Source organism: Aphelocoma coerulescens (genome assembly GCF_041296385.1).
Source record: "Aphelocoma coerulescens isolate FSJ_1873_10779 chromosome Z unlocalized genomic scaffold, UR_Acoe_1.0 ChrZ, whole genome shotgun sequence".
Classification (NCBI taxonomy): domain Eukaryota; kingdom Metazoa; phylum Chordata; class Aves; order Passeriformes; family Corvidae; genus Aphelocoma; species Aphelocoma coerulescens.
This window is the reverse complement of record NW_027184085.1, coordinates 34,478,965-34,506,798: the sequence shown is the minus strand read 5'-3', so window position 1 is coordinate 34,506,798 and position 27,834 is coordinate 34,478,965. Positions and strand designations below refer to the sequence as shown.

The following is a 27,834-nucleotide window of genomic DNA, read 5'->3' as shown; positions in this document are numbered from 1 at the left end:
AACATTTCTAAACCTTAATGATTGAGCTGTTTTGTTTCCCTTCAGCCACATACGCAAAAGGACTCTCTTGGTTTTCTTTCTTAGTTCTTTTCAAAGCCTCATGTGGTTTATGAATGTTGCAAAAGGAGGAGTAAAATTTTTTCTGTCACTTGCTGAGCTTGTTCTGATTAGCTTATTCCTTGTGTACTCAGTTTGCAGTTCAGTGGAAGTGCCCTATTTCATATGGATGTGTCAGTTTGGTTTCATTTAGTGGTTGGAATGATGCCTAAAGTTACTTACATTTATGTTACATGCATGTGAAGTGTTGACTCGGTGGAAATATTGCATCAAGGGCTCTAGTTTTAAATTGTTCTGCTGGCATCCTTTCAAGTGAAGCAAGAATGGCTGCAGATAAAATTGGGTTAGTGCTATGGGAATGAACTGGACACATGAAAGTTACTATCTTGATCAGAAAGAAGAGGGGAAGCTGACTCGACCCCTTTGCCCCCTGTGTTGCTTGTTTGTTGTCATTAACACTCTTGGTAGGAATAATTTCTACATAAGCTGGAGGCATATGTGATAAGTTCTTTATAACAATGTGTTCAGACATTAGTGAAGTCATGCATAACATGTGCATAACTGCATGGGATACTTTGAGTTCACATCCAGCCTTGCAAAAGGATTGAGGGAAAGGAATGGAAAATACTTGCATTTTATCACTCTCATCTGCCCTTCTATTGTTTTCTTGCCTCAGAGCGTTTTATCAGTGTTACCAGGTGTGGGTGAATTTTAGTGTAATACTACTTTATGTTGGGTGGTAGGTTGCTGGTGACATTGTCCCAGAAAAATTCAGAGCTGTGTCTGTATGATTGATTTTGTTGTTTGAAAAAAATAATGATATGCCTTTGGAGGCCTTGAGGAGGAAACTTTGCTGTGAGTAAAGGGATTCTGGATGTGTTCTACTGAAGCAGGTGCAGCTGGCTTAATCCATTGTCTCATGGTATTTTAGGTCTTGGGAGGGGCTGGGTGATTATTTGTTTCCCCTTCTTCCAAATACACTGTGAGGAGTATCAGTATAAGAGTTACAGACCTAAAACCTTCAGATGCAATCCCCCAGATCTGCATTTGCATCCTGCTGTCTGGATGACAGGAAAATTGCTAAACTCCCTTTTGCAACAGATTTTGTTTTCATTTTAGCTATGTGCAAGACATGTTAAAGTTTAGGAGTGAACTTCAGCAAAGCTCTCTGGCATGACTGAGTAGGCTGTTGAGACATCTTGAGAGGGAGAGGTGAGTTGCTTAAGACCTTGAAGGCAGGAGTGTGGTGGTAGAAGGAAAGGAATGCTGGGAGATATGACTAGTGTGACTGGAAACCAGTGAAAAGTCAGCTAACAAATCAAGCTGTTTGTTGTGGCATGTATATGAATGATGCTGAATGTATGACTTCAAGCTCAAAACACCTTGATTTTATAGAGTTTTGGTGTCTTTTGGTCAATGTGACCTTCAGTTTGATGTTTGTGTTAGCATTGGTAGTTGTATGAAATGCAATGTGTGGTGTGAATTTTATGGGGTTTTAGGCTTAGATATGATCAAATGTACCATTAAATTTTATACATTACACAGAGCTATATTCAGGTTTATTTCCTTCAGCCGAGGAAATAAAGCTAATGTGACAGTGTGTAGTAAGATTACATACTTAGACACATACACATAGGAATGCTTGACTAAAAGTAAAATGCTTCCAAGAACATGGCATATAGTTCTTCTATTAATAGAGTGAGAACAAAGGCTACTAGAAACCTTAACAGGGAAAGAAAATCTGCTTTGGGATGAAGCTTGGAAGCTAACAATTGTTCCATTGTTTGAATTGTTTTGCATTGTGCCTGGATGATTACATATAATTGTTTTGGATTGTATCCCGATAATGAATTGGCCTTTTAAAAACCAGTTGCAGGAAGTAATAGACAGGTACCCAGCTTGTTTTTCTCAGATTCCAGAGTTGCAGGTGTTAAATAACCAAGGGAAGAGCAATCTCTTGATGCTAGAGTTGGTCACTTCTACTGCTTGATTTGCTATTTGCATATAGATTCAGGAAGACAAAGCATTCAAAAACAGTAGCTGTACAAAGTGTACTGCTGAAGTTGAATAAAATTATAATTAGAACTTTGGACCATGTAATGCATATAGTGCTTCAGCAGGGTTTTTTTTAATGTCTTTTTTTTTAAGATGCCCCAAGAGTAAAAGCTGCAGAGAATAAATAATTCATGAAGTGAGGCACTTCCAGGAATGGTGGCTGCACTTACTTTATTTCACCATTACCTTAATTTTTTTCTTAATGAAATCTAGCTTAATGAAATCGATTGTGTGTACCTACTGAGTTTAATTTACCTCACCATCAAATCCTGATACTGCAAGCACACCAGAACAAACTTCTAAATTCTTTTTTTATTATGCCAAGACAAGTTCAAATCCCCTTGAACTCAGCTTGTGTACAATCTGCTGTAGCACTGATTCTCAGACTTCATTTGTGTGGGCATCCCAAGGAGGAGAAGGTCCAGAAACAGTGTGACTGTAAAGTAATGTACTAGGTTTACAGTTAAGGTGAATGGGAGTGGCTAAGTCAGAGATAGCTTTTAAAGCCAGTGTTGGTCAGGTGAACTGAAAGTTCAATGTCCCTTCAGCAGTTACCTTCTTGTAGTGTGTACAAAAAAACATTCCTAGCACCATAATCTGTGTGACAGCATGGAAGACTAGGAAAAATGTTCAGGAAACGAAACAGCAAATGAACCCTCCACTTTCCAGTGTGTATACACATATCCAACATTCAAGTATAATGATCTGTCAGCATTTTACTTCAATTAATTTTGATCTTCAGCTGAAATCACTTGGCTTCCAGGTTGTTATCTCCTCAAGTCTTGCTGAGTTTTTTAAAAAAGGGTGGTGGAGAAATCTACTGCAAGACATGCTGTGCCTCGTGAGGTGAGGTTTGTTTTCTTTAGAGCCCCTTCAACACCTATGGGAAAGTAAATTGTTGTTTCCAAGGCTCCTCCACTGGACTGGTGCTGTATGTCCCAGAACACTTGGAAAAACAGCTTCTGGCTATCCTCTGTGAAGCAATATGTGAAAAAGAAGAAATCTTTGATGAAAAAAATGTTAGTTGCTAGAGTGTTGTTTCTCAAGAGGCAGAAACTGTTTTCTAAAAATTAAAATAACTTAACTGGGGAGGAGGTGGGAGGGGAACAGGGAAGTAGGATCTGTTTTTTTTTTTCCCCAAATGGTAGTTTTCTATTTCAATTGAAGCTGTTCCCTCACAAATTTTGAATAATTGATTGCTTCCTGTTGCGGGAGCACTGGAACAATTTTACCAGGGCAGTGACAGAACTGTTGCTGGGCAAAGATAGAGAAGAGAACTTGCTCTTGGAATAGATCTAAGCTGAATTTTTGAGCTTTAGGTTATCAGTAGGTAAGACCTGAGTACCTTGCAGCTGGGTTTTGAATACAGTCAGTTTCTTTTTTTTGCCCTCTTCATCTTGAACAGGCTTTTGTTTCACTTGTAGTGGGGTATTGTACTGGTTTTTGATGATGCATATGTATGCATCTAAGTGCAGTAGAATTCAGCTGTAGCAAGTGCAGACTAGTCCTGTTGTGCCTTCCACTCATCCCAGAAAAGTTTTGCGTGTGTACTCTTAATTGTCATAACGTATGGGGGTTGTAAATTGATGCTGAGTTTTAATGTTTGGAACTTGTTACACTCTGCTGCATAAATACTGCTTTTTGCCCCCATCCCTGCTTCTGATCATGGTAAATGATGACCTGCTCCTGGTAAATGATGACCTGCTCCCGGTAGCACCAAAGCAGTTCTGGTGACTGCTTTTCTAGTAACCCCCTTCCACAATAGTTAGAGAGGGAATGAGAATGTGAATCTCCTGCTAAAAAGAATAGTTTGTTCGATAAGCATCACTATTTTAAGAAGGCACCATGCAATCCTAGTAATTTCTGCATACTCAATTGAAATTATTAACTATTGCTCTGACTGGCAGAGATCACAAGCACTGTGAAATACAAGTGAAGTAATTTTAGAAAATCCCTGTGTGTGTTGTTTACTTGTCTGGTGTAATGAGAAATTACTCTTTAGCAAAATCAGGACCTTGAAGGACCTCATGGTGCTTTCTGTAAGTGTGAACTGCTTAAGTTCAGGTGAAAAGCAGTTTGGAAGAAAAAGCCTCACTCTGAAAATGTTACTGTGTAACTATGCTTTTTATTGCAAAGTGCTAAAATGTAACTGCTAATTTTCAGGTACCTAGTTTCATGGTGCCTTGGTGTCTCTGTCCACATTAGTGCATGGTTTATCTTTGGAATACCAGATGTTCTTTTTTTTTCCAGAACATGAAACTGCATGGGGGAAATGTTTATTTCCTTTTAATAAACAGTGCAATTAATTATTGAAATAAATGTGGTGAAAAGGCACCTAATAAAACCGGAATCAATAAAAAACAACAGCCAAAACAAAAAAAACAGCCCCAATCTGTTTGATGATAGGGTATGGGCTTGAGGTGAAAGAAAGAAAACAAAAAGCACCTATACAAATTTGTTTTAACATCACGTTTTCTGTCATCTTTACTATGAGAGGAAAGTTTTGAAATAGGATTTTGGCCTAGTGGGAATTCTCGGTAATTTTTTTTTTTTTAGCTTCTACGAGTTTTGGCGGTGGAAGGCGCTCGGGCGCCAGCATGGAGTGCCCGAGCGTGCGGTGCCGCCGCCGTGCTCCTGCGCCCCCTGGCGGCGCCCCGGGGCACAGCCGCGCCCCTGCGGGTCACGGCCGGGGGCTGCCCGCGGCTCTGGTGCTGCCTGCTCCGCACGGGGACGTGCGCGGCAAACGCAGCGGGAAGCGGCGACGCTGCTCCTGGTGCTTGTAAGCCTTTGTAACATGCAGCGTCAGCGGGGGGGAAGGAAGCAGGCTTGCTTTCTGCTTGTCTGTGCCACGTATATTTAGTGTGCGTATATATGTAGATAAATACTTTTTGCTATGCACAGGACATCCCCAAGAGTCACACCATGTGCCTGAGAGCATTTTCCAAACGCTCCTTGAACTCTGTCAGGCTGGTGCTGTGACCACTTCTCTGGGGAGCCTGTTCCAGTGCCCAACCACCCTCTTGGTGAAGAACCTTTTCCTAATATCCAACCTCAACCTTCCCTGACACAACTTCTGACCATTCCCTCGGTCCTGTCACTGGTCGCAAGAGAGAGGAGATCAGTGCCTGCCCCTCCTCTTCCCCTTGTGAGGAAGTTGTAGACTGCAGTGAGATCTCCTCTCAGTCTCCTCCAGGCTGAAGAGACCAAGTGACCTCAGCTGCTCCTCACACGGCTTCCCCTCAAGGCCCTTCACCATCTTTGTGACCCACTTTGCACGCTTCTAATAGCTTTATATCTTTCGTATATTTTATATACAATATTGATATCAAGGTATTGTGGTGCCCAAAACTGCACACAGGGCTTGAGGTGAGGCCACACCTGCACAGAATAGAGTGGGACAATCAATACATGTATAATATATTTTCTCATACTCTTAAGTAGCCACTTAAAACCACTTGGGAACTTCTGTTTTCATGTCTTTTCCATCAAAAGGTTTTTTATCTGTTTCTTTATTTCCATGTTCCTGGCTAGATGGCCAGTCCCAAAGAGTGGTGGTGAATGGGGTTAAATCCAGCTGATTGTCAGTTACAAGTTGAGTTCCCCAGGACTCAGTACTCGATCCAGTCCTGATTAGTATGTTAATTGATGATCTGGACAGATGACACTAAATTGGGCAAGAGTGTTGATCTTTGGGAGGGTTGGAGGGCTCTGTACAGGGATCTGGACAGGCTTGGTTGATGAGCTGAGACCAACAGCATGAGGTTCAGCAAGATCAAAAGATGGGTCCTACACTTTGATCCTAATGCCAAGCAGTGCTACAGGCCTTGGGCAGAGTGTCTGGAAAGCTGCCCAGTGGGGAAGGACCGGGGGGTGCTGGTGACAGCAGCTTAACATGTGCCAGCTGTGCCCAGGTGTCCAAGAAGGTCGGTGGCATACTGGCCCGTATCAGCAGTGGCCAGCCGGACCAGGGCAGGGATTGTCCCTCTGTACTTGGCACTGGTGAGGCCACACCTCAAATCCTGTGCTCAGTTCTAGGCCACTCACTCCAAGACACTGAATTGCTGGACCATGTCCAGAGAAGGGGAACAGAACTGGTGAAGAGTCTCGAGTACAAGTGCTGTGAGGAGCAGCTGAGGGAGCTAGGGTTGTTTAGCTTGGAGAAAAGGAGGCTCAGGGATGACCTTATTGCTCTCTACAACTGCCTGAAAGAAGGGTGTAGACAGCTGGGGGCTGGTCTCTTCTGCCAGACAATGAAATGTGACGAAATGAGAGGACATAGGCTCAAGTTGTGCCAGAAGGTGGTTTCGATTGAGTATTAGGAAATGTTTTTTTCATAGAAAGGGTTATCAAACATTGGAACAAGTTGCCAAGGGCTGTGGTTGAGTCACCAGCCCTGGAGGTATTTAAAAGCCGTGTAAGTATACTCTTAGGGATTCGGTTTAGTGGAGAACCTGGCAATGTTATGTTAACAGCTGGACTCAATGATCTTGGAAGACATTTCCAACCTAAACGATTCTATGATTTAACCTGTCTCTTTCATAAAATCTTGTTTTCCTGGTACATCCTTAAAAATCTGTTGTCTGAGTTGATCTTAGCTGCAGAGTTCTAATATTTGTTCTGCCATCTCCCTTGGCCTGCCAGTTCAGCTCACAGAAATGGCAAGAGAGTAATTCAGTGAGAAAAAATGAGCATGTTTTTGTGGCTTTAGAAAGCTGTCTTGGCTTGCTTTTAAGAACTAAACAGCAGAACTCACAGAGTGAGTCAAGGGGCTGCATGTAAATGAGCAGGAGAAATGTGGAAATTGTTACAGTCAGAAAGAATTTGTTTAGTTCATACCACGCAAAGCTGTACCCAGCCTAAGAAGTTGTGTGTTGGGGAAGAAAAAACTGCATAGTCAAAGATGAAAAGGAGTGTTGGTCTGGTGAGAAACTTCCAAAGGTGCTCAATTTTAGAGGCAAGGAAACTTTGACAAGTCCAAGAATAAGAAAACACCTAGAAAGCAAGCAAACAAACAGATTAAAAAATACAACCCACCTTAGATTTTCATAAGCTATTTCTAAGGTGATTGTGACTTGACCTCAAAATATTTTAGGAAAATCCTGATTCTCCCTTGTCTTCCTTTAAAAGTGCTTGTCCCACATTCTGAAAATTTTCAATATAATTGGTAATGTTTGGGTAAAATATGTAGGAAATACAGTTTTCTAGACAGTATCTTACTGTCTTGAACAGAAAAAAATTCCCTGAAAAACAAGTTTCTTTTTTTTCCTTCCCCAAAGAGTCTAGTGTATGCATTGCTCAGATATTTATATGTGCTGCCTCCCCATTTTTATTTAGGTGGTTTTTTTAATAGAGTTGAAACAAAAAAACCTATCCAGAGTATGCCATAATCCAGCAAAAGGATGCCTAATGCCACATTCTTTACTGTCTTCTTTTCAGTGTCCAGGGCTAGTCCCTTTCTATTTTGGAATTGTAGAAAAATTAAATATTTATGAAATTCAAATCCCATGCCTCTATTTTGATGGGTGTTCTTTTCCTGTGCTTGCGCAAATTTCTGCAAAACTTCCCTCAACTGGGGGTGCTGTTTCATCACTGTGAGCCATTTGAAGAATGCTACTGCAGGGGCTGCTGCCCTGGGCTGATTGTGTGATTTCCTTCATTACATTTAGGCATCGTTTGTCATTGAAATGCTGTGAGCTGGACAAAGTGATATATTGCACTAAAAAGCACACAACTTGTCAAAGATCCAGATCAGCATAGATCTTCTCTGTGTGTGCAACCTTTTTCCATCCCCTTGGGCTTATTCGTTAAACCATTTTTTGAGCACTGGGAGATCTGGGGCATTATGCAGTGAATGTTAATATCAGGGCTACAATGCAAATGAGACCTAGATGTGTTTGTCAATTAATATTCTCAGTAGCCTGGTGAACAGTGCTGTTGCCCTTCATCTCTCCTGTTCTGGACAGGAGTGGATTCTGGTTCAGTTTGCAGTCTGGAAGGCATTTGTAGTGCAACAAGAGGTAGAAATGAATGCAGGTTCTGCCACCCTGGAATTTTCCCTCATCTGTTAGCTGGCTAAAACCTCCCACAATGGGAGAAGGCTGACCCCCGTTTTCCGATTACAGGGGCTGTTTACCTGCAAGACTTGTATTTGACAGAAATGGAGAAAATCTGTGTGTTGGCTTCCTTGCACAACACGTAGGCTACCTGACTTGAAGTCAAGAAACCTAACTTACGCGCTTGGCGCTGCAGCTAAGAGGTTTAGTACTGGGTATTTTGTAAGAAGTAGTAGTTCTGCTAACTGGAAGCAAAATTCATAGTGAAATAGTGCTGAGCACAACATCAGTTACTGTGGGCATTGTTGTCATGATGGATTCATACTATTCCTGAAAGAAGTAAAACAAAAGACCCCTTCATTATTATTTAGTTAACAGTTCTCATTTGGTCATCTTAAAAGTTTTCATGAAACTTAGGAAGTAAAGATTGGTTTGTGAATGCCCAGAATACGCTTGTTGTACTTCATGCAGTATTTGCCAGTACTGTTTTAGATAGAATTTACAATTTATAGCAAGTGAATGGTATAACTTTTGAGTGAAAGACGATTAAGAAAAGCTTTAAACAGTAACTTGTCTTTTACATGAAAAATGGTTTGTGTTTGTGTGTAGTGACATTCAACTTAACCAAATCTATGAAAAACAAATTTTTACAAACATTACGTTCAATTTATGTCTTCTTTAGGTCTTTTTAGGCAGGCCTGCAGATTGCTGTTTCTATATGCATTTTGTAGAAAAAATGTTTCTCACACGAAGTCTGATAATACACGGAATCACAGAATGATTTGGGTTGGAAGGGACTTTAAAAATAATCAAATTCCAACCCCCCTGCCATGAGCAGGGACAACTTCCACTGAACCCAGCTGCTGATGAATGTGTTTGTTACCTTGCCAATAGAGCAAAAGTATTTTATTAATATTTGTTCTTGTTGAGTAATTTGGGTGAAAGCGAACCTTATATAATGTAACTGATAATTCTCCTTTAGCGGGAAGAGGAAGAAAGAATTGTCTGCACAGCTCATTTGTATGTGAATTTTTTTTTCTTCTTCAAAAATTTCTATTCCAGTGCAGAAGTATACTTACATGTACAGTATGTGACTTTTTTCCCCCAACTTCCTGCATCCTGATAATATAGCCCATTGTGATGTTAACAACCATTTTGATTTTACTGGAATGGGAAAGTAGAATTGATGATCTTTTAACATGGAGTTGTCCCTTATATGTCTTCTTCATGCCCCTAGAAGGAAAGAGAAGGAGTTTCTGCCATTGTTGAAGAACAATTATGTATTACTTCTAGTGGATATCTTTTGCAAACTATTTTTTATCACTTCTCTTTCTATATTCTAAGCCATTCATCATTCTGGGAACCTGTTCCTTCAGGAGGATCTGGGAGTTGCTGTATTGGTGCAGGAACCTATATGAAAAACAGGATATGCTTCTCTGAATCAGACCATTTGTTGGTAGAAAATAAGGTACCTCCTTTTGTGTGAGATGTTGGCTGTATTGTGAAAGATCCATGGGTACAAGTAGTTTTTTCTCATTTTCCTGGATCCTAGTCAAAGATCTGCTGTATCATATACAGATAATTCATGGGAACACATCAGCTGGAGCCTTCTTCCAAGTGCCTTCCTCACTCAATGGGAAAGTCCTGGGTAAGGTCCTGTTCCTCTTCAGCCACTTTTCACTATGTTAAGAATACTTGGCAAGCTCTGGCTGTGCAACTTGTATTACATCATCATCATTTTGTAGACATCTTTAATAACCTAGGTTATGGCATTCAGCTGAAAAAGAGGAGGTGTGGTCCTTCACACCACACACTGATTATAGATTGCTTCTCATATCACTGAGCCTCCACTCTCTACAGAGAACATTTCTTTAGTGTCATCCAGAAATTGAAGTGAATCAGGATCTTTGAAAGCCTGTAAATCTAGGGCCGTCTCTTTTTGTCTGTCATGATTGCCTTTATGAGGGCAGGTGACATGTAAGGGCAGTTTCTGATTCCTCTGATAGTGTACCTGGTCTTTGAGACCAGGAATACTGATGTCTTGATGCAGCTTTGGAGTCCTGCCACCTGGCTGCTCCTATCAGTGGCTAGAGGAGTCCCTGGCTCCCTGTCTTTTACAAGTGAGTAGCTTTCCATTAAGCTTGAAGTTCTTGATCATCTTCATTGTAGGAGTCTTGTATTTAGGGAAAGCCTAGACTCAGCTTTCAAGGTTTCTGTGCTATGTCCATAGCAGCAGATGAAGGGGAACAGGAAAAGATGGAGGGCAAGGACCTCTTTTTTTGTGTTATTCCATAATGGAGCCAAGAAGACCGTTTCAGGTGTTCTTTCTGCTTGCTTGAACAGATTATGTCTTGCTTGTATAGATTATGTGTGAGAAAACACCCTTTTTCTTCCTCGTCTGTAGAGGAAGAGATCAAAACATAGTGCTAGGTGTAAAACTTCCACCAGGGTGAGTGGAGAGATGCAGCCTGCTGCTGTAAGATTTTGTTGTGACATCCTGAGGTTGCTCTATGGAGTTTTCTGGGAACTCTCTTTTTCTTTTCACATTCCCAGTTTATAAGACAGATCTTCATGCTTAGTTTTCTTTCCCCACATGATTCACAAACATTTTATTGTCAGAATAGACTCCCAGAAAGAACCAGAGTGTGTATCTGTCATTGGAATTGAGCTTGCTTTTAGCAGGAGTTTCAGTTTTAAATGTCTGGATAATAGGTGTGATATGCAAAAGGGTTGTATTTGCCTTTGTAATCTTGGGCTAGGAGTGAAGTTAGGCTATAGTTTCCCTTTATAGTTGTTTTTTGTAAAGAGGCGTGTAGATAAGGGGGAAGGACAGTGTCTGGAACAATGCTTGTTTGTTAGTTTAAAAAAATAATAATTTTTTTCTATCTCACTTCAAAAGAATTGAATTGAGGTATTCCTATTCTGGAGATACTGTTTTCCTTCAGAATGAAATATCCAAATGCAAATACCTGCATCTTTCTGTTAACTCTCTGGTCTCTTCACTTGCAGCAACATTCCTAACTTTCCTGACTATTTTTAAAATTTCTTTTCAGAAAAACTTTGTTTTAAATTTTGGTGGAGTCAATCCATCTGTTTTTCTCATGATGTTCCTTTAGAGAAAAGGATAGTCCAAAACCAAGAAGAAGAGTCCTTGCTGTTACAACTGCAACAGGTCACAGATGATGTTTCGCCATTTTTATTCTCTATGTCATCATGGTCTTTTCTTCTCTAATTGGAGTGCTTTTGAAGCTTTTTCAGGGCAAGGGGGAGGAAAACAAAAGCTAAGAAAATAGGACTAGAGAAGTCTCAAAGAGATACTTATATTTGTTTCTTTTTCCTGCCCTTTTTGTAAAAATAAATAAATAAATAACTGTTTTGGAAGCTGTGAATGTGAGTCTGTTGAGAGGAATGTGTTTGCTCTTTAGAAATGTTGATGGAGATTCTAACCATTCTAAACTATTTTGACCAAACTCTAATAAAAGTCTTACTCACATCCAAGTGCGTAGCCTGAGTCAGGGGCTAGAGTCAGTGTGCTTCTCCTGGATCCCCTTGGTGTTCACTCTTGGCAGCTCAGTGATGAAAGTGCAAACCTCTGTTCATCCTAGTTCTGCTGGCTTGTGCAGAGATGGGGTCACAGTCAAAACACAGAATGCTGAATTCAGCCTTCATTTTGAATGGAAGAACTTGAACACAGGCATTGTCCGTCTGTGGCTCCCCTCCCCCCAAAAAAGAAACCCACCAAAAAACCAAAACCACAACCCTTCATGTTTTCCACTGCTGTCTGAATTAATGCTCTTTAGCAGGTAAAATTGGTCTACTAGTGAAAAATGAAATCTGTGGATGGAGCTTTTAGTTAGCATTGTGTACAAAACTTGGCATGCGTTCCTATCTGTTCACTGCCTGTAAAACTTACATAAAGTCTAGGGGAAAAGTTCACTTGAGGCTTAAATTTCACAGCATTCATGCAGCATAAATGGGAGTGATAGCTTGACCTATTTTCCAATAAAGTACCCTATCTGTTTGGCTGTACGATTAGCTTATCATTCTTCCAAATACCTTACTGAATGTTTGATGGCAAACACTGTTATTTGCAGCAATTATAATTTTGTCTCTATTTCTCTTTTTGCTTGCTAGAGCCAAGCCCACACAGTTCTGCAAAAGCTGTAAAACATTATAGTCAGTATATGAATTTTCAGATCATCTGCACTGTGCTTCTTAAGCCTTTTTTCTTTTAAGTTTAAATTAGGTTCCTGGAGGGGTGAACCCATATATGCTTGGAAGAAGAATAAGGTGCTGCATAGTGATCTGTTTTTGACACTTCGTTTGTAAACGAACAAACATAAGATTACAGCACTGAATTTTCCTGGGATCTCTTAAACTGGGAGTTAGTTAAACTCACAGTACATTTCCCTGCTGTGGTTTTGGTGTGTTTCTGTGTGAAACTGATGGCAGGATTTGTTCGAGTATGTAGGCCACGATTGTATTAGAATTACATAACCGTGTTGAGTGGTGGAAACAGATGAAAAGACGGGATGTGCGGCGTTCCCTCACAGATTATATCCTGCAACAATGAAGACAGCTCAAGCTCTGCAGAGAATGTGGTCACATGCAGTCAAAAAGTTGGGGATTTTGAAAGGGCACGTGAGTTGCTTTTTGTTGCATCTTGCTCTGTCTTTTCTTCCCCTCCTCCCCTCATGTATCCCTCCCCTCTCCAACTCACTTTTATTGCCAGATAATTGTTGTGGCACGTCTTCTGGTTTTGTTCTTTTTTCAGCATGAATGAAGTTTGACTTCGGTGATCTCTCAGTAGCAAGTAATTGCATAAATCTCTGTCAGTTAGAGCTGCAACAGCTGCCTGTTTGTAGCACACAGGCAATTTTAGCACTTTGACTAGTTTCCTGCCAAAGATTCTGCTGAGCAGTCTATTTTGGGTATGTAGAAAGCACCTGTCATTGTAGTATATGAGCATTAGACAGATTTAAGCAAATCCCAACTGCAGTGTTCTAATTAGAGATGGACTGACTATAGTCCCTAATGAATTTAGATTAGCTATTTACAATAATTTGCATTTACTGCAGGTAGCCTGTTGTCTGTGTGAAACCTGGGTGGACTTGTAAAGCAGTTACTGTTAGTAACTGGAGGTGGGGTTCTTAACCATTTTGCCTGCCTTTCTCTCTCCAGTGTTTTGGTGTGCAATCTTGCAGTGAAACTGCGATCCTGTAAGGGATGCACAAGCTGCTCAGGATCCCTTTGTGTTTCCTTACAGATGAAGTATGAAGAAATTGGCAAGGTGATGAAGGCTTTTCATAACTCATCACTTGATGCATTCAGAGAGTCACATCATTAAATGAGGAGTACAGGAATTTTGCAATTTGGGTGGAGACTTAGATATTAGTTTTGATCAAGTCCCCGTCTGATGATTTGTAACATTTGTAGTCTCTCCCTCCCTCTCAATCTTCTCCATTAATCTGACGGTATGGGTTAGCGTCATGACAATGGCAAGCAGCAGTACACTTTATAATGTTAAAGAGATTATTGTTTAGAGATTGTTTTTGCCTTACGGGCTTCCAAGGTGACCATTCAGTTCTCTGAACTGTGTTGCAGAGCCTGCATTGCTTTACCAGTACAGCAGAACTAGTCATGTTGTCTTGGTAATTACATTGTACAAAATCAGCTTTGCAAGTACATCATGTGCTTTCTTTCCCTGATAGTGTACAGCAAATGGGAGACAGTTTCCCAAGGAGCAGTTTCAAAAAAGGGATTACTTTAACAAATACTTGCGAATTTAAAGGTGAATTGCTTAATTATCTTTTGTTTAGTTTTCAGTAACAGTTTCAAGGTAAAAATAAACCCCCAAAATTTACCCAGAATGTACCTGAAATAGTCATTGATACTATGACGAACTTTTTGTAGGTACAAATGAGATGATACTATAGGCTTGGCATCTTGAAAGACCTTAATTTTAGTGTCTGTAGGCAGTAGTTTCTCTTTCATTCTACTACTTATTTTTTTGACCAGATACCATAAGACTTATTTGTCAGAGCAAAGAAAACCTAACTCTGTAGGCTTCTGATGCTTTGATACATCTCTCCACTTGTGCACAAGGTTATACTTATGCCACTGCTCATGGAAGGCCTAGTTTTCTGGAAGGAAATTTTCTTAAGTTTCCTTTTTCATACCCTTACATCCATCTCTGATATCTTTACAGTGCTTTCCTCAGTCCTTTTCCTGCAGTGTGGTACTGAATAAGCAGTCATTTCTCAGGCCTGTCTTTGTCCCCATGGGTAGTAAGCTCTCCACGACTGCATTCTGCCTTGCCTTACTCTTGCACCTTCTCAGAGCTGGCCTCAGTATTCTTGGCTGGGAGGTAGTGTTGGTAGGAGCTGCATACAGTGCAAACTGAATTTAAGTGATGTTCATGTTACATGTAAGTTGTTGAGGCTTTTTTCCAAGAGGAGGATGGAAAATCTTTTCCATCCTCTACAAAATTTGGATCCACCTGCTTGTCCTTCAAATTTTACCCATCATTTGGTACTGATTTTCATCTGTAGAATTTTATTCAGTGAAGTCAGCTGGAATTTAAATGACACCGAGGCCCCTCTTTAGCACAGACTCATTTTTTGCAGAGCTTAAAAATATGTAGAAAAGCAGGACTGTAGGAAGGGTCAGTAGTAGGTAAACTGTTTCCTACATGCTAGACAAGCAAGCCTAGTCTGACTACTTCCATTTACAGCAGCATCACAGCTGTTCAAAAGAGCAGCTTAGTTAAGGAGGAATTTTTCACTTGTGGAAAAGACTCTCTGTGTAAGGGAATATATCTAGTGAGTTCAGTTTCAGATAGCTGGAAGCTTAGACATGTTAGCTGGTTAAATGGTAATATGAGATCATTTCACTATGTAATTCAGCACGTTCTTGTCTGATCTAGACAAGTCAAAATTTAGAAATAATTACTTATATGTATTATTTTTAATATAAGCCATCATCTTGTACATCTATTTGTAATTAGACCCCAATGGTTCTGGAAACTGGATTTCCATTGTTCATCTTCTAGCAGAACAGTGGAAATTTAGCACTCTTCAGTGTTGTAAAATTCCTGGTAAGAATGCTGAATGTTTTGCATATTCCCTCAGGATCTCTGAGCAGGACTTATTTCTAAGTTTGTTTTTCAATACAGTGAATATGCAATGGAAAATGTAAATCTAGTTCCTCTTTGGGGTCCACAGAATCAACTGGAACTATGCATCAAGGAGTTTTTTTGCATATGAGAAATAACCTCCATAGCTTGCTGAACAGTTTTGCACTGCCAGAAGTCTTACTCTGAAAATGCAAGGGATGCCTTAAAGTACAGGCATACCCTTCTTGTGTCACTTCTCTCTCTATTGTTTTGGAGTTTAGTTGTCAGTACTCCCTATGATGCCTTAAAAAGACCTGAACTGAGCTTCTGTCTGAAATTTGATTTTCTGAGATAAAGGAAGACCACTTTCAGTAAAAGCAAATAAAATCTATGGATTGAGTATGTGCATGCATATACTTATGCAATGTCTGGATTTTTCTTCTGCAATGGATGCTTTCCATTTTGAAATATTTGCAGTGTGTCAAATGTGGCTCATTTTTCTCCTGGTTTTACAGGGCAGACACTGAAGGGGCTGGCTGTGTACTATATGGTGCATCATAGCTGGGTGATTATTCTGTATTATATTTTGGGCTGTGACGTTGGAAAGATTTCAGGTTATATCATGTAAGATAAAGTGATCAGTTCATGATCAGTTTTAACTGGAAATGTGGGAAAAAAAAGTTTCTGAGAAGTGTCACAGAAATGGCTATACCTGTACTATATAGTGATATATTGCGTTTTCCTGTAAAATATAATTTCTTGATGGGAACCTAAATATTTAGTTATGAAATTAATAGTGGACAAAACATTTGTTAAAACCACATGAACAAGAAGCAAGAGATCTGAAGTCTAGTTCATTTTGAAAACCTCACTTTCAACTGCTAATCTTACTGCATACTGGGATGGAAAGGTCTTCCATAAGTATTTTATGTGTTGTTTGAATCAGGGCTATAGAATGCTAGTTGATCTGAATTAAATGCTTTTGCTGAATAAGACTTTTCCAGAAAATCAGAATGAGCTGTTAAATCAGTGAAACGTGAAGGGATTGTACCACCCTGGACCTATTAATATTTTTTGCCTTTTTAAAGAAAAATTATCATTAATTGAAATACATAAATTTCATACGAATTCTCCCAAAATATTAGAATATGTGTATTATTTTTAAACCTGTGCTTTAGTGGGGTATTTCATATTTTAAGTTAAATAGTTACATACTGTGTGTTTTACTAATTGGTTTCTGTGTGCAACAGGCCCCAGGCATGGAAGAGCTGATATGGGAACAGTACACAGTGACCTTACAAAAGGTGAGTGAGTGCCTGTTATATTTTTAGTTTTCAAATATTCAAGCACTGGTTTACTCTGAATATGTTTTGCAGTTGATGTTGTTAGCATATCTGAGTCTAGAATAGGATTAATTACTTGTCCAAATCAGATATGTTTTTATTTTAAAGCTTAGTTGCTGCTTGTAAAATAGTGTGACTCTTTAATGTTAAGAGTAAATTCAATTAACAGTTTAAGTGCTATATTTGCTACTGTTTGGTCTTTATAATGACAGTATAATATACCACATGTCAGCCACATAGCTAAAATCATTACTGAAGAGTCTTAAAAATAAAGCAGATGGTTCTGCCAAGCAGGTTGTGGTTAATGTCCAAGCTTTGTAATAATCACTGAACAGGATTCCACTGATTTTATTTTTGTAATATACTTTAATATCTACTAGTGTAGAACCCAGTGGCAAAACACTGTCATTAAAACTTATAAAACAGGTGGACTATAGGTGTCACTTTCAACGTTTTTTTCTAAGAAAAGAGGAAGTATCTCATCAAGTGGAATCAGTTTGAATTAAAGAAAATAGAGCACTTCTGTCTGTGTTCTTTAATAGCTAGGCTGACACACCACAGTACCAGGTGTGCATTTTGGCTTCAGTGGTGGTGGTCTTCCCAGCTGTTCTGATGATGGGGTTCAGTGAGCAGCCTGTACTGAGCTGCCCAAGTTTTTTCATGTCTTCTGCAATGAACTGAACTTGATGACCCAAGGTGAAATAGCAATCTTTTCTACACTGCTTGTTTCATGTGAGAAAGTATGGTTGAGAAAGGGTTGGTTTTTAGGTTACAGAGGTAGGCAGGACCTGTAATTTCCAGGTATCCTGTAAATTAGCATCACTTCTTTACCAAAGAGACAGGCTACTGAGATGGCAAAGGGCTACTGGACTTGCTGTGTCAGCCACTACCTTTGAATTTTACCATTATTTGAATCTATATTGTTTCGGTGTAAAGCATCAAACTGCTTCCTGTAAAACTAAGGTACACCAAGTGAAGTGCTGTTTTAAAAGAAAACCACGTTGCTTTATTTCTCTTCAAAGAAATAATCACTTACTATCAGCATTAGTGGAACACGAGGTGACATATTATGAGCTACACATGCTGAGTGGGTGTTGGAGGAAAAGTATGACTTTAATTTGATGTATTACTTTGCCACTATGTTGAAACTTTTTTTTTCAAAAAGCATAATTTGTAATTTTTAGTGATATGATGTGTATGTTAAATAGCTGATAAAATTAAACTTGTGTGGTTTTGTGCTCACCTTGCTGTCAGCAGTCAGTTACACTAACAGTTCTCAGGTCTAGAGCTATTGACATGCTTCCTTGGCATTCTGTAAAACCTTTCTTTGATTTTATGAACGCCATCTTAGGACTTCTATGGATGTATTATTTCTATGATGACAGGTTTGACATAATTTACGTATTTAAAGTAGCTGATTGTGACAGAGGATGATTATAGACAATAAGTTCACTACTTGCTCTTTGTAATCAACTATAATCTTGTTATTTTGATTGAGAAGTAGTTATCACAAACTACTTAGCAATCATAATGAAGATGAGATCCTGGGAAAGCTATTCCACTTTCCCAAGCATCATTAACAAAATAGATTCACCTAACAATAAATTTGGTATGAATAACCTGTGGGATGGTGAAGCAAAATGCAGGCAAATTTAGTGAGTTCTTTCCTTAATTACTAACAATCATAAGGCTGTAGAGGTTTTAGAAAATAGGAACTTGTCATCATGTTTACATGGATGTGTAAATTAAATCTTTCTTACAAAATCTAGAGATAGTGTGTTTCTGTAGCACTCTGCATGCAGCTGTCATATTTTAATTAATACCTACTTAGAGTGCCATCGTGGGACTATTTATGTTCCTCCCTGTCAAAATTCCAGTCAATGTATTCAAGTTTTGCTATATTTGGTTTTGTTGTAAAGGATTCAAAACGAGGATTTGGGATTGCAGTTTCTGGCGGCAGAGATAACCCTCATTTTGAAAATGGTGAAACATCAATAGTCATTTCGGATGTTCTCCCAGGTGGTCCAGCAGATGGATTACTTCAGTAAGCACTTTTTTCTCTATCTGGCATTTTGAGGGGCATGGCTGTAGAGTACATAAAACCTTTAGAAACACTTGGTTGAAATTTTGGTGATTTAATCGCCTCAAGATCTGGTGCCCTCTTGAAAATCTAGATGTCTCTCTACAAAAAACCCAAGGCAACCTAAACAAGTAAACTTTACATAGAGGTATTAGTTGCTGTTTGGCAAGATAATTAAATTTCAGTGGTGTTGAAGTCTTTAACACTTAAGTATGTTTCTTTCAAGATTGCATTTAATTTAAAGAAACAGTAGAAATAGTTAGTATCTTAAAATATCCTCCTTGTTCCTCCTCCAGTAAACATGTTTAGTGATCAGTCATTAGTTTCTAAGAATGACTTAAGTCAACCCAAAGAAGGTTTGCTAAATATTTATTTTATATCTGAAAGAAAAGATTATGGAAATAAAGAGTTTGTTGTATGTCTGATAGTTTCATCCTTGGTGAGGCAGCATCTATCATGTACAAACGATTTAAAATCTGTAGGCTGAGAGTTTCTATCCTACGTCTGTTGTTCATCCTTTGACCTGAAATACCTGATGAGGACTAGACAATTTGAAAGAATGCCAAATAATTGTGCAGTAATAATAATTCAAGAGAGTAGATTCTGTCCTTTTTGGCAAACATTAATTTTTGGTCAGATAATGAAATGGCTGACATGGGAGTTGTTGTTGAGTTGCTAAATAATAGGGTGAATGTACATTTTTAACACAAATGTAAAAATCTGACATTTTGTAGCAGAGATCCCTGCACACCACCACTGTCATCCAAATTCACTTGTGATTTGGGAATGAAATCATGTCCAGAAATTATGAAAGATCATAGGTAAATTGTTGGCAAGGGAATACCAAGATATTTGGGCACTTTCAGACAAAACACATGAAGAAAAATGAATGCAAAGCTGCTCGTCCAGCAAATCAAGGAATACAGGCCTAACCTTGAGAGTGTAAGGGTGAAACAATCCTATTATGTGACTGAGTAGTCACTAGGATAAACCAACATGAGGAGTATGAGGAGTATGAGGAGTGGTAATTTGGAGGTTTTTTAACCTTTTTTGCTTTTTGCATTGAAATGCCTTTATGAATTTTATGGGGCTAAATTAATAGGTGTTATGGGGCTATCTCATAGGGGGTTACGTGAGTTAGGTGTTAGTGGTCTATTTGATATGCGGGAGATCGGAACAGAAAAGTTGGTGATCTCAGTTGGCCTATGTTTTAGGGCAGGGAGGATTTTTTGTGTATTACAATTCTGTTGGGGTTTTTTTCCTCCCAATCATCTTTCTACAGAGTAGATGGGACCTGAACACCAGGCTTTCAGAAAAATGTCCTGCAGTTGTACTTGTCAATATTTGCCTAAATACTGGTATGGCTGCAGCAGTTTGAAGCTTTCGTGAGATTCTTATGTGAAAGAAGTCTAGCACTAGGTGTGAAAAACTAGGAGTCCTGAAAGAATTAAAAAAGAAGTTTTAATACTCATCACAAATGTTCTTTAAAAAACATTATGGCAAGGTACTTAAGCTGAACACAGTATATACACAAAAATAGTGCTGCTCAATATCTGGTTTTTAGGTGCACTGAAAACTAATATTCAGATATTAGTTCTAATATTCAGATATTGTAGTGTTTATATAGCAAACACAGTTTTAAAGCAAAACTCCTTGTTAAACTGAATGAAATGTAAAGGTTCCCTCTGAAAAAAAAGAAAAATTTGTTCTGCCGTTTTCATGAAGACTCCTCTTAAATCCTCTCTTTCCTTTTTTATCTCCCTCCCCATTTCCAGAGAAAATGACCGAGTGGTCATCGTTAATGGGACCCCGATGGAAAATGTTCTGCATTCTTTTGCAGTTCAGCAGCTTAGGAAAAGTGGAAAAGTGGCCACCATCGTAAGTAAATTCCAAATGTATTCAGTGTGCAGTGGTATGTACCAGTCAGGATTTTGGTTTTCTTCTATAAAGTGTGCTTTAAAGGCATAAAGCAAAGCAGTCCTTTGCCAGATACAAAGTACAAAATAAATAAAACAAAGACATCGTTTCTGCAGGTGAAACGAATGGGAGTTAATCAACAGTATCACAAAGTTATCTTGTTGAAAAACTGAGAATAAAATGTTTATTTTATAATGTTTATTTTACTGGATAATGGGTGGTACAAAATAGAAGTTATGTGAGACAAATTATGTCCTGCATACAATAGATCTTGTCCAATAATAAATAGAAGATTGTTTTTTCTTCTTTTTTTCCCCAACCTCTCTTTGAAACATGAAGAATATTCATCTGTTCAATTTCACATTCTGATCTTTGATAGGAGTTTGTTTGTTTGTTTGTTTCATATTGTACTGAACAGGTAGTGAAAAGACCAAGGAAAGTGCAGGCTGCTGCGCTGAAGAGAAGCCCCTCCCTTGACTATGAGGACAGAGCTTTAGATGTAATGGATGACCATGCAGAATTTGATGGCAAAAGTGCTCGAAGTGGCTATAGTGAGAGAAGCTGGCACAGTGGGAACGGAGGGCGCAGCCAAAGCTGGGGAAACAGCCTGGATCAGAGCTATAGAGATGAGCAAGACCGAGGGCGTAACCGAAGCAGAGACCGTGACAGGGAATGCAGCTACAGCCGTGATCGAAGTCGTGGTAGGAGCGTTGACAGGAGCTTGGATCGAGACTACAGAAGAGATCGGAGCAGGGGAAGGAGCATCGACAGGGATGGTGGCTATGAACGGGACTACAGAGGAGACTACAGCCCACCCAGTTACAGTCATGGATCTTTATCTGATCCTAGATATGGGAGGGAAGTGAGGAGTCGTAGTCGGGACAGGCTTCGTTCCCGCAGTCCTTCACCTGAAATACACCACCAACATGAATACATTGGACCGCAGGATCCACCAATCAGTGTTCTCCTAACAAAGGGCAGACATAATGAAGGTGGGTATAGTGGGGGAGGAGAGGAATCAACTTTCAATACAACGTGGGTTTTGGTGGGGAAAGGAGAAGAGCAGAATTACTTTCTGCGTTTACAGGTTAAGTGTTGACTTTTCTAACTGAGTTTAAGTTGTTCTTTCATTCTTCCTGGCTGATTTGGGATGCTTTCTCCTAAGCACCTTGAACTTTACCGTTGAACAAAGATTTGTTCACCCACATAATTTCAGTCTTTTCAAGCCACTGTGTCCTTGGTTTTTCTTTTTCTCTGCCCTTTTCTTCTGGTTCTGATGGAAAACATGGATCTGATCATGATTCAGATTACATTTGGCATGACTACAAAAGGGTTTGCTAAGAAAGGGTGAGGAGTAGACTCTGCCTTTAATAATCAGGTTTGTTTGGTTCTGGTCATTAAAGAATACTGACATAGCAGCAGCTGAAATACTGAAATAGCAGTATTTCAGCCTTTCTTTGCTGCGTATTGAAGTATATAAATGAAAGCCAAAAGCCTGATCTTTTTTTCACTGTGGAATAAAGACTTGTGCTGGAAAGCATGTCCGAAATTAGGTTGTGCATTCTTTTCTGTTTGGGATTTTTTTTGGGAGGTGATGGTTTATTTCTGGAGGGATTGGTTGTGGTTGTTGGGCTTTTTCCTATTCTGCCCTGTTGTAATTTTAAAAAAATTTTTGCTAATTAAACTTCATATGCAGGAGTCAATCTCTTTTTTTCATTGAGTCTGGCAACAGTCCTTTTTCCTTCTTCCTCTCCTTCCTCTGCATGTAAAGTTTCCACTTGTAAAGATAATTCAGATAGGTATACAAATAATGAGAAATTTAAGGTGCATTTGTTAACTTTTATGTTTAGCTATACTGTAATAATTTCTGCCATTCATAGGGATACATTGCAGGTTTGCTGAAATGTTGTGATCTTTTAAAGGAGAACAACATTCTGTTGTTCTAGGATGCACATTTTTTTAAGGATGTCGCCTTTCATTTTAAATAGCAAATATACTGACCCAAGTAATTTAGATCACAGGGTAAAAAGGGGGCAGGGGAGTAAAAAAAATTTCTTTGCCTGAAATAACCAAGACATTTTCTGGAGTATGGATAGGACAGGGTCAGCATGCAGTAACTGATGAAAATAAATATTTCTATTAGGCCCTTTTGACCCTTTTTCCCCCTGTGCCATGAAAAATATGAATCAGAGAGAAGGTAGTCCAGTATGTTAATAAGCAGCTCCAGAACAAAGGTGTAATTTTGCTGCTGGAGGTACAGACCAATCATCCAACTGTAATTGGTTTTGGATTGTTGCTTGTTCATCTTGTGATGGCAGCACAGATATCAGAGACTCAGCTTAGGGTGAAGTGGATTTACTAGGCCTATTTTTTTTCTTTTTTTTTTTTCCTCTCATGGTATAATGGTGTTTGATGCATGTGCACTGTGTAGTTTTTTTAAAAATGCATCCTTGCTCATCTTTTAAGCTATAGTGCCTTATCTTTTTGGTTCCAGAATATGGACTCCGTCTTGGAAGTCAGATCTTCATAAAAGAAATGACCCGTACTGGCCTAGCAACCAAAGATGGCAACCTTCATGAAGGAGATATCATTCTCAAGGTCTGTTCTGGTTTTACTGCTAGCACTTTGGCAGGCACTGGTTTTGGTGGTTATTCTGAACTAAGTCACGTTATAGTCAAGTTCACTACTAAACTTGAGCACAATGTGGACTTGTTTGTTATTGTTGCCTTTTTATGTCCAGATCAATGGTACAGTGACAGAGAACATGTCTTTAGCTGATGCCCGAAAATTGATTGAGAAATCACGTGGGAAACTCCAGCTGGTTGTTCTCAGGGACCGAAAGCAGACACTGCTCAACATTCCTTCGCTGAACGACAGTGACTCAGAAATGGATGGTGAGGTTTAATGTGGATCCAAAGTTCTGGACTCTGTGCAAGGACAAAATGGACCTTATATTGTTTTGCTGTGGTAGAGTGATATTAGGTTCTTTAAGAAAAATAATGCAACACAAACAAACCTAAGTAATAGTCTGTTAAGCATCAAGTCCCCTTTCTTTAGGTGAAAATAATTTTGTAGTAACCATATAATTACATTTTAGGAAGGGGCAGAGATAGAAGAACCAATGTTGGTCTGGCAAAATCAGTCTTATTTCTTGGAACAAGCAAATCAGATGCTTTAATAAAAAATTTGAAAACAAATGCATTGGACTGGTCTCTGCTTCTGAGGGCATTAACATTCATGGCAGCATTCAAATGGAGGGAAGAAATATCAGGACAAGCCCCTGGATAACTGGTGTCTATTCCTAGTACCTGTTCTATACAAGTGTATGAGCTGTATCTCTTAGCATTATCTTGCTTTGGGAGGGGCTCAGAATATTTGGGGGAGCAGGATGTTATATTATTTCAAACAAGATACTTGCTTTTCTGGTGTCAGAATATGAGGTGGAACTTTCTGTAGTGTGAAGTCTGAGGTGCAGTTCAAATCCGAGGGCCACTCTGTTTCCTTTGCCACTGAAGGGCAATGATGTGAGGACTGTTGATGTGAAGGTGGTCTTCAGTTTGGAAATCTCCATAACACCTCAAATCAAAGCCTGCTAACACTAGCTAATGCAACTGTGGTATGCTCAAAGAAGTTGTGTGATGTGGGTGTATTTCTCAAAGGTTGTGTGAGGCCTTCCTAAAATATTTTGGGAGGGTGGAGGGGTGGAAGCACTAAAAGGCACTTTTTGAACCTTTGTCAAATCCAACTTGAAACAAGAGTGGGCTGAAATATTCAGTGTATCCTGTATGTGAAAACTTTGTAAATGCACATGGTGATCAGGTGAGCAGATTACTTAAACAAATCATGCATTTCTTGATTTGCCACTCTCTTTACAGATATTTCTGAAATAGAGTCAAACAGATCATTCTCCCCTCAAGATGACAGATTACATCATTCTGATCTAGATTCACATTCATCCAATGAAAAACTGAAAGAGAAACCAAAGTAAGAATGGGTCTTCTCTAGTTCACTTTTATCATGCTTATCAAAGAAGTTGTTCAAATACATGCATTCTTATCTGATTTCCTGACACTTTTTTTCTATTTATTTCTTTTAGTGCAAAAGAGGATCCCTCCAGTAGGATGTCCAGAATGGGAGCAACGCCTACTCCATTCAAAACAACTGGTGACATTGCTACTCCTGCTGTTACAGCTGTAGACTCAAACAAAGAACTGAAGTACCAAGATGACCCAGCAGGTGAGAACCTGAAGGCTTTGGTTGCCTTTTTTTCCCCTGGCCACAGAATGCCTATTCCCTCAACCACGTTGACAAAGCTGGTATGCTCTTCATGTCAGCCCCACCTTGACACACAGAGAAGAGGTCTGTCTTTGCTTTGTGGTGCAAGGAAGAAACACCTGCTATTATTTGACAGCAGTTGCTTATTCGAAATACTACCTGAAAAAAGCAAATACTCTCCTAGAACACCTGCTGTTAGCCTAGTGCCTAAGCAGACGAATAAAGTCTGATCTAGCTTGCCTGAAAGAGTTGTATATCCCTTTCTTGAACTTGTTGTTCTTTCTCAAGAATTAAAAAAATAGAAATAAATGAATTTTTGTGAGACATGCTTGATTTTTAAATTTGTGTTAATCTTTGGCATTAAGGGTTTGATCGCTATCTGATAGCTATACTTGCTGCTATTTTTAACTTTTTCAATATCTCTGTAACTTCTTTTGTCTTTCTTTTACATTTAGTGCCTCAGCCAAAAGCAGTTACACGAACAATTCTTAAACCCAGCCCAGAAGACGAAGCGATATATGGGTAAGGTGGCACTTGCTGAGTTCTTTTGCACTCTGTATTCTTCCAATGACCAGTACCTGATTCTTGGCTGCATGGGTCTGTGTTCTTTCTCCCATTTGGAGTGATACTCCCTTTATAGCTTAATGCTGAAAAGAGGTGACATGGCTTCTAACTGATGTTATTTGAGTTCAGCTTAGTTTTAGAAACATCTGCCTGGAATCTACCTGAAAGGCATAGAACACCATGTATTTCTGGGCTTGCATGGGAACATATGTAAGAGTTTTGTTTTATTTTACTTTTATTAATAGGAAACCAATTTACATGTGTTCTTTTGAGAGTTTCCAAATACAGAAATTGAAGAAATAGGAGTGTTGGGATTATAAGGAGAAGCCTAAAGTTTTGAAAATGTTCTGTAGCTTGGTGTATTTTCTTAAATGGATTTGCTTCTCAGATCTTTTCTGGGTTGGACCCTGCATATGTTGTCATTGATGTGCAAATTAATCAAGTGATTATTTTGGTGAAGGGGAATTTATAATACAGGCTTAGGGTATTACTGAGAATGGCTGACAGATAAGTAGTGTCCTCTGAGTTGGAAGGTCACTCAGGCATTTTCTGACAGCAAAAAAGCTGAGCCTAGTCCAGTAGTCTCTTCCACTGCAATGTGGAAGGGCTGATTGTTAACATTTCAGTAGATTATACTTGGAAATATTTCTCATTACAAGAAAATCTGAAGACTTCTAACAAACATGTTGAACAGTAAAGAAAATATTTTAATCAGTTTAATTCATATGACAGTTCTTTAGATTACAGAAGAATAAACAATGAGTATGATTACTCATAACTCAGTCTGTTTTCACAAAAACCACAGGTGTTCATATGAGAGAGGATACAGTAGGTAGGGAACTACTTCGGGGCTTCAAAAACAGGGACCTGTTTCCCGGTTCAGTCAAGTCTGTGCATGCCACTTAGTCACTCCACCTAGTTCATTTTCCACTCTGAAGAATGCAGATTCTCTGCTTCCTGCCTTCACGGAAGAGTTACCTGGGTAAATACAGCCTATATAGTGAAAGAAAGGGCATAAGAATATTATTAATATGATATTGTTGAGGAGTTGCAATTTTTTTTCTTTTGGCATCCTAATATTGTTGTATGCTTAATATCTGAGCTTACTTCCTTTTTCTGTTTGTAAATCTTGTAGTCCTAATACAAAAATGGTGAGATTCAAGAAGGGGGACAGCGTGGGTCTACGACTGGCTGGTGGAAATGATGTAGGGATATTTATTGCTGGAATTCAAGAAGGTACCTCAGCTGATCAGGAAGGACTGCAGGAAGGAGATCAGATCCTTAAGGTATGAGTATGTGTCCCTGAAGTGCAAATAACTTCTTTATACTCTTGTTTGCTTCTTAGTCGAAACATGGGAGAAATTATGAGCTTGGGAAATCAAATTATTGCATTGGAAGGGTGTATATATGGTGGAGGGATCTTACAGAAATGGGTTTTTGAAGGAGAATTGTATACCAAGTTTTAGTTTGTTTATAATGTTGTGAAAGGAGTAGTTAAATATTAATCAAGAAAAATGCTGCAAGATGGGACAAGAAATTTTTTGTACAATGTTTCTTCCTAATCTTAGAGGGGGAAAAAATTGGGGCCATCGTAATTTTCTTTCATCTTTCTCCGGTTTGTTTGGGTTATGGTGATTTAATTTTCAAGTTTCTGATTTATATCATCTGTGCCACTTAATCCCTTCATTCTGCTTTTTTTCTAAAAATCCACATGGAATGTGGATTTTATAAAATAATTTGGATTTTTTATAATATAATTTGGATTTTTTAATATAATTTTCTCTCTACCTCTTTTCTCATGCCCCTTCTGGAAGCTGTTAAAGTTGAAGAAACAATCTAGCAGTGTTCAACCAGAACCTTGTTATTTCAGAAAGATTACTGTTAATAGCTGGAATAAAATATTCACAAGTGAAAATTGTATTAACTTTTTAAAAACAATAAGGGAAGAGAATATTTAAGATATTTTCAGATGAAAGAAAAATCGGTGGTTATTCTTTTTATTGTTGATTTTTCAGTTGTTGTGGGGTTTTTTTGGTATGTAGGTAAACACTCAAGACTTCAGAGGTATTGTTCGGGAAGAAGCTGTTTTGTATCTCTTAGAAATTCCCAAAGGTGAAACTGTGACAATTTTGGCTCAAAGCAAATATGAAGGTAGGTGCTTTGAAAAAAATGTATGTGTATCTACAAAGCTTTTAAGCTGCGTTTTGTCAGTGAAACCACAAATAATCTCTCTTGCACTTGTTTTTGATAGCATTTTAGTTACTCTTCTTTTCACTAGCTGAGAAGATAGCTGTATTCCATACATACAGTGCTGCATGTGTGATGTGTTTTTCAGAGTACTTACCATGTCTTTCATTATTAGCAAATAGCAACTCT

General features: G+C 38.9%; 1 protein-coding gene across 4 annotated transcripts in view; it reads left to right on the top strand.

Moving 5' to 3' along the window:
* TJP2 (tight junction protein 2) overlaps window positions 1-27,834 on the top strand; it is a 63,873-nt gene that overhangs the window by 25,306 nt on the left and 10,733 nt on the right. For 3 of the 4 annotated variants that reach the window (XM_069002340.1, XM_069002341.1, XM_069002338.1), the window contains 11 exons: window positions 16,530-16,583; window positions 18,542-18,666; window positions 20,478-20,580; window positions 21,038-21,611; window positions 23,114-23,217; window positions 23,360-23,513; window positions 24,495-24,603; window positions 24,716-24,855; window positions 25,350-25,416; window positions 26,594-26,744; window positions 27,501-27,609. In XM_069002340.1, coding sequence (XP_068858441.1) covers window positions 16,539-16,583; window positions 18,542-18,666; window positions 20,478-20,580; window positions 21,038-21,611; window positions 23,114-23,217; window positions 23,360-23,513; window positions 24,495-24,603; window positions 24,716-24,855; window positions 25,350-25,416; window positions 26,594-26,744; window positions 27,501-27,609 — 1,681 coding nt within the window. In that variant the 5' untranslated portion in view covers window positions 16,530-16,538. Of the gene's footprint in view, window positions 1-13,386; window positions 13,456-16,529; window positions 16,584-18,541; window positions 18,667-20,477; window positions 20,581-21,037; window positions 21,612-23,113; window positions 23,218-23,359; window positions 23,514-24,494; window positions 24,604-24,715; window positions 24,856-25,349; window positions 25,417-26,593; window positions 26,745-27,500; window positions 27,610-27,834 lie in introns of those variants that run through there. The other variant, XM_069002339.1, reaches the window with a different exon arrangement.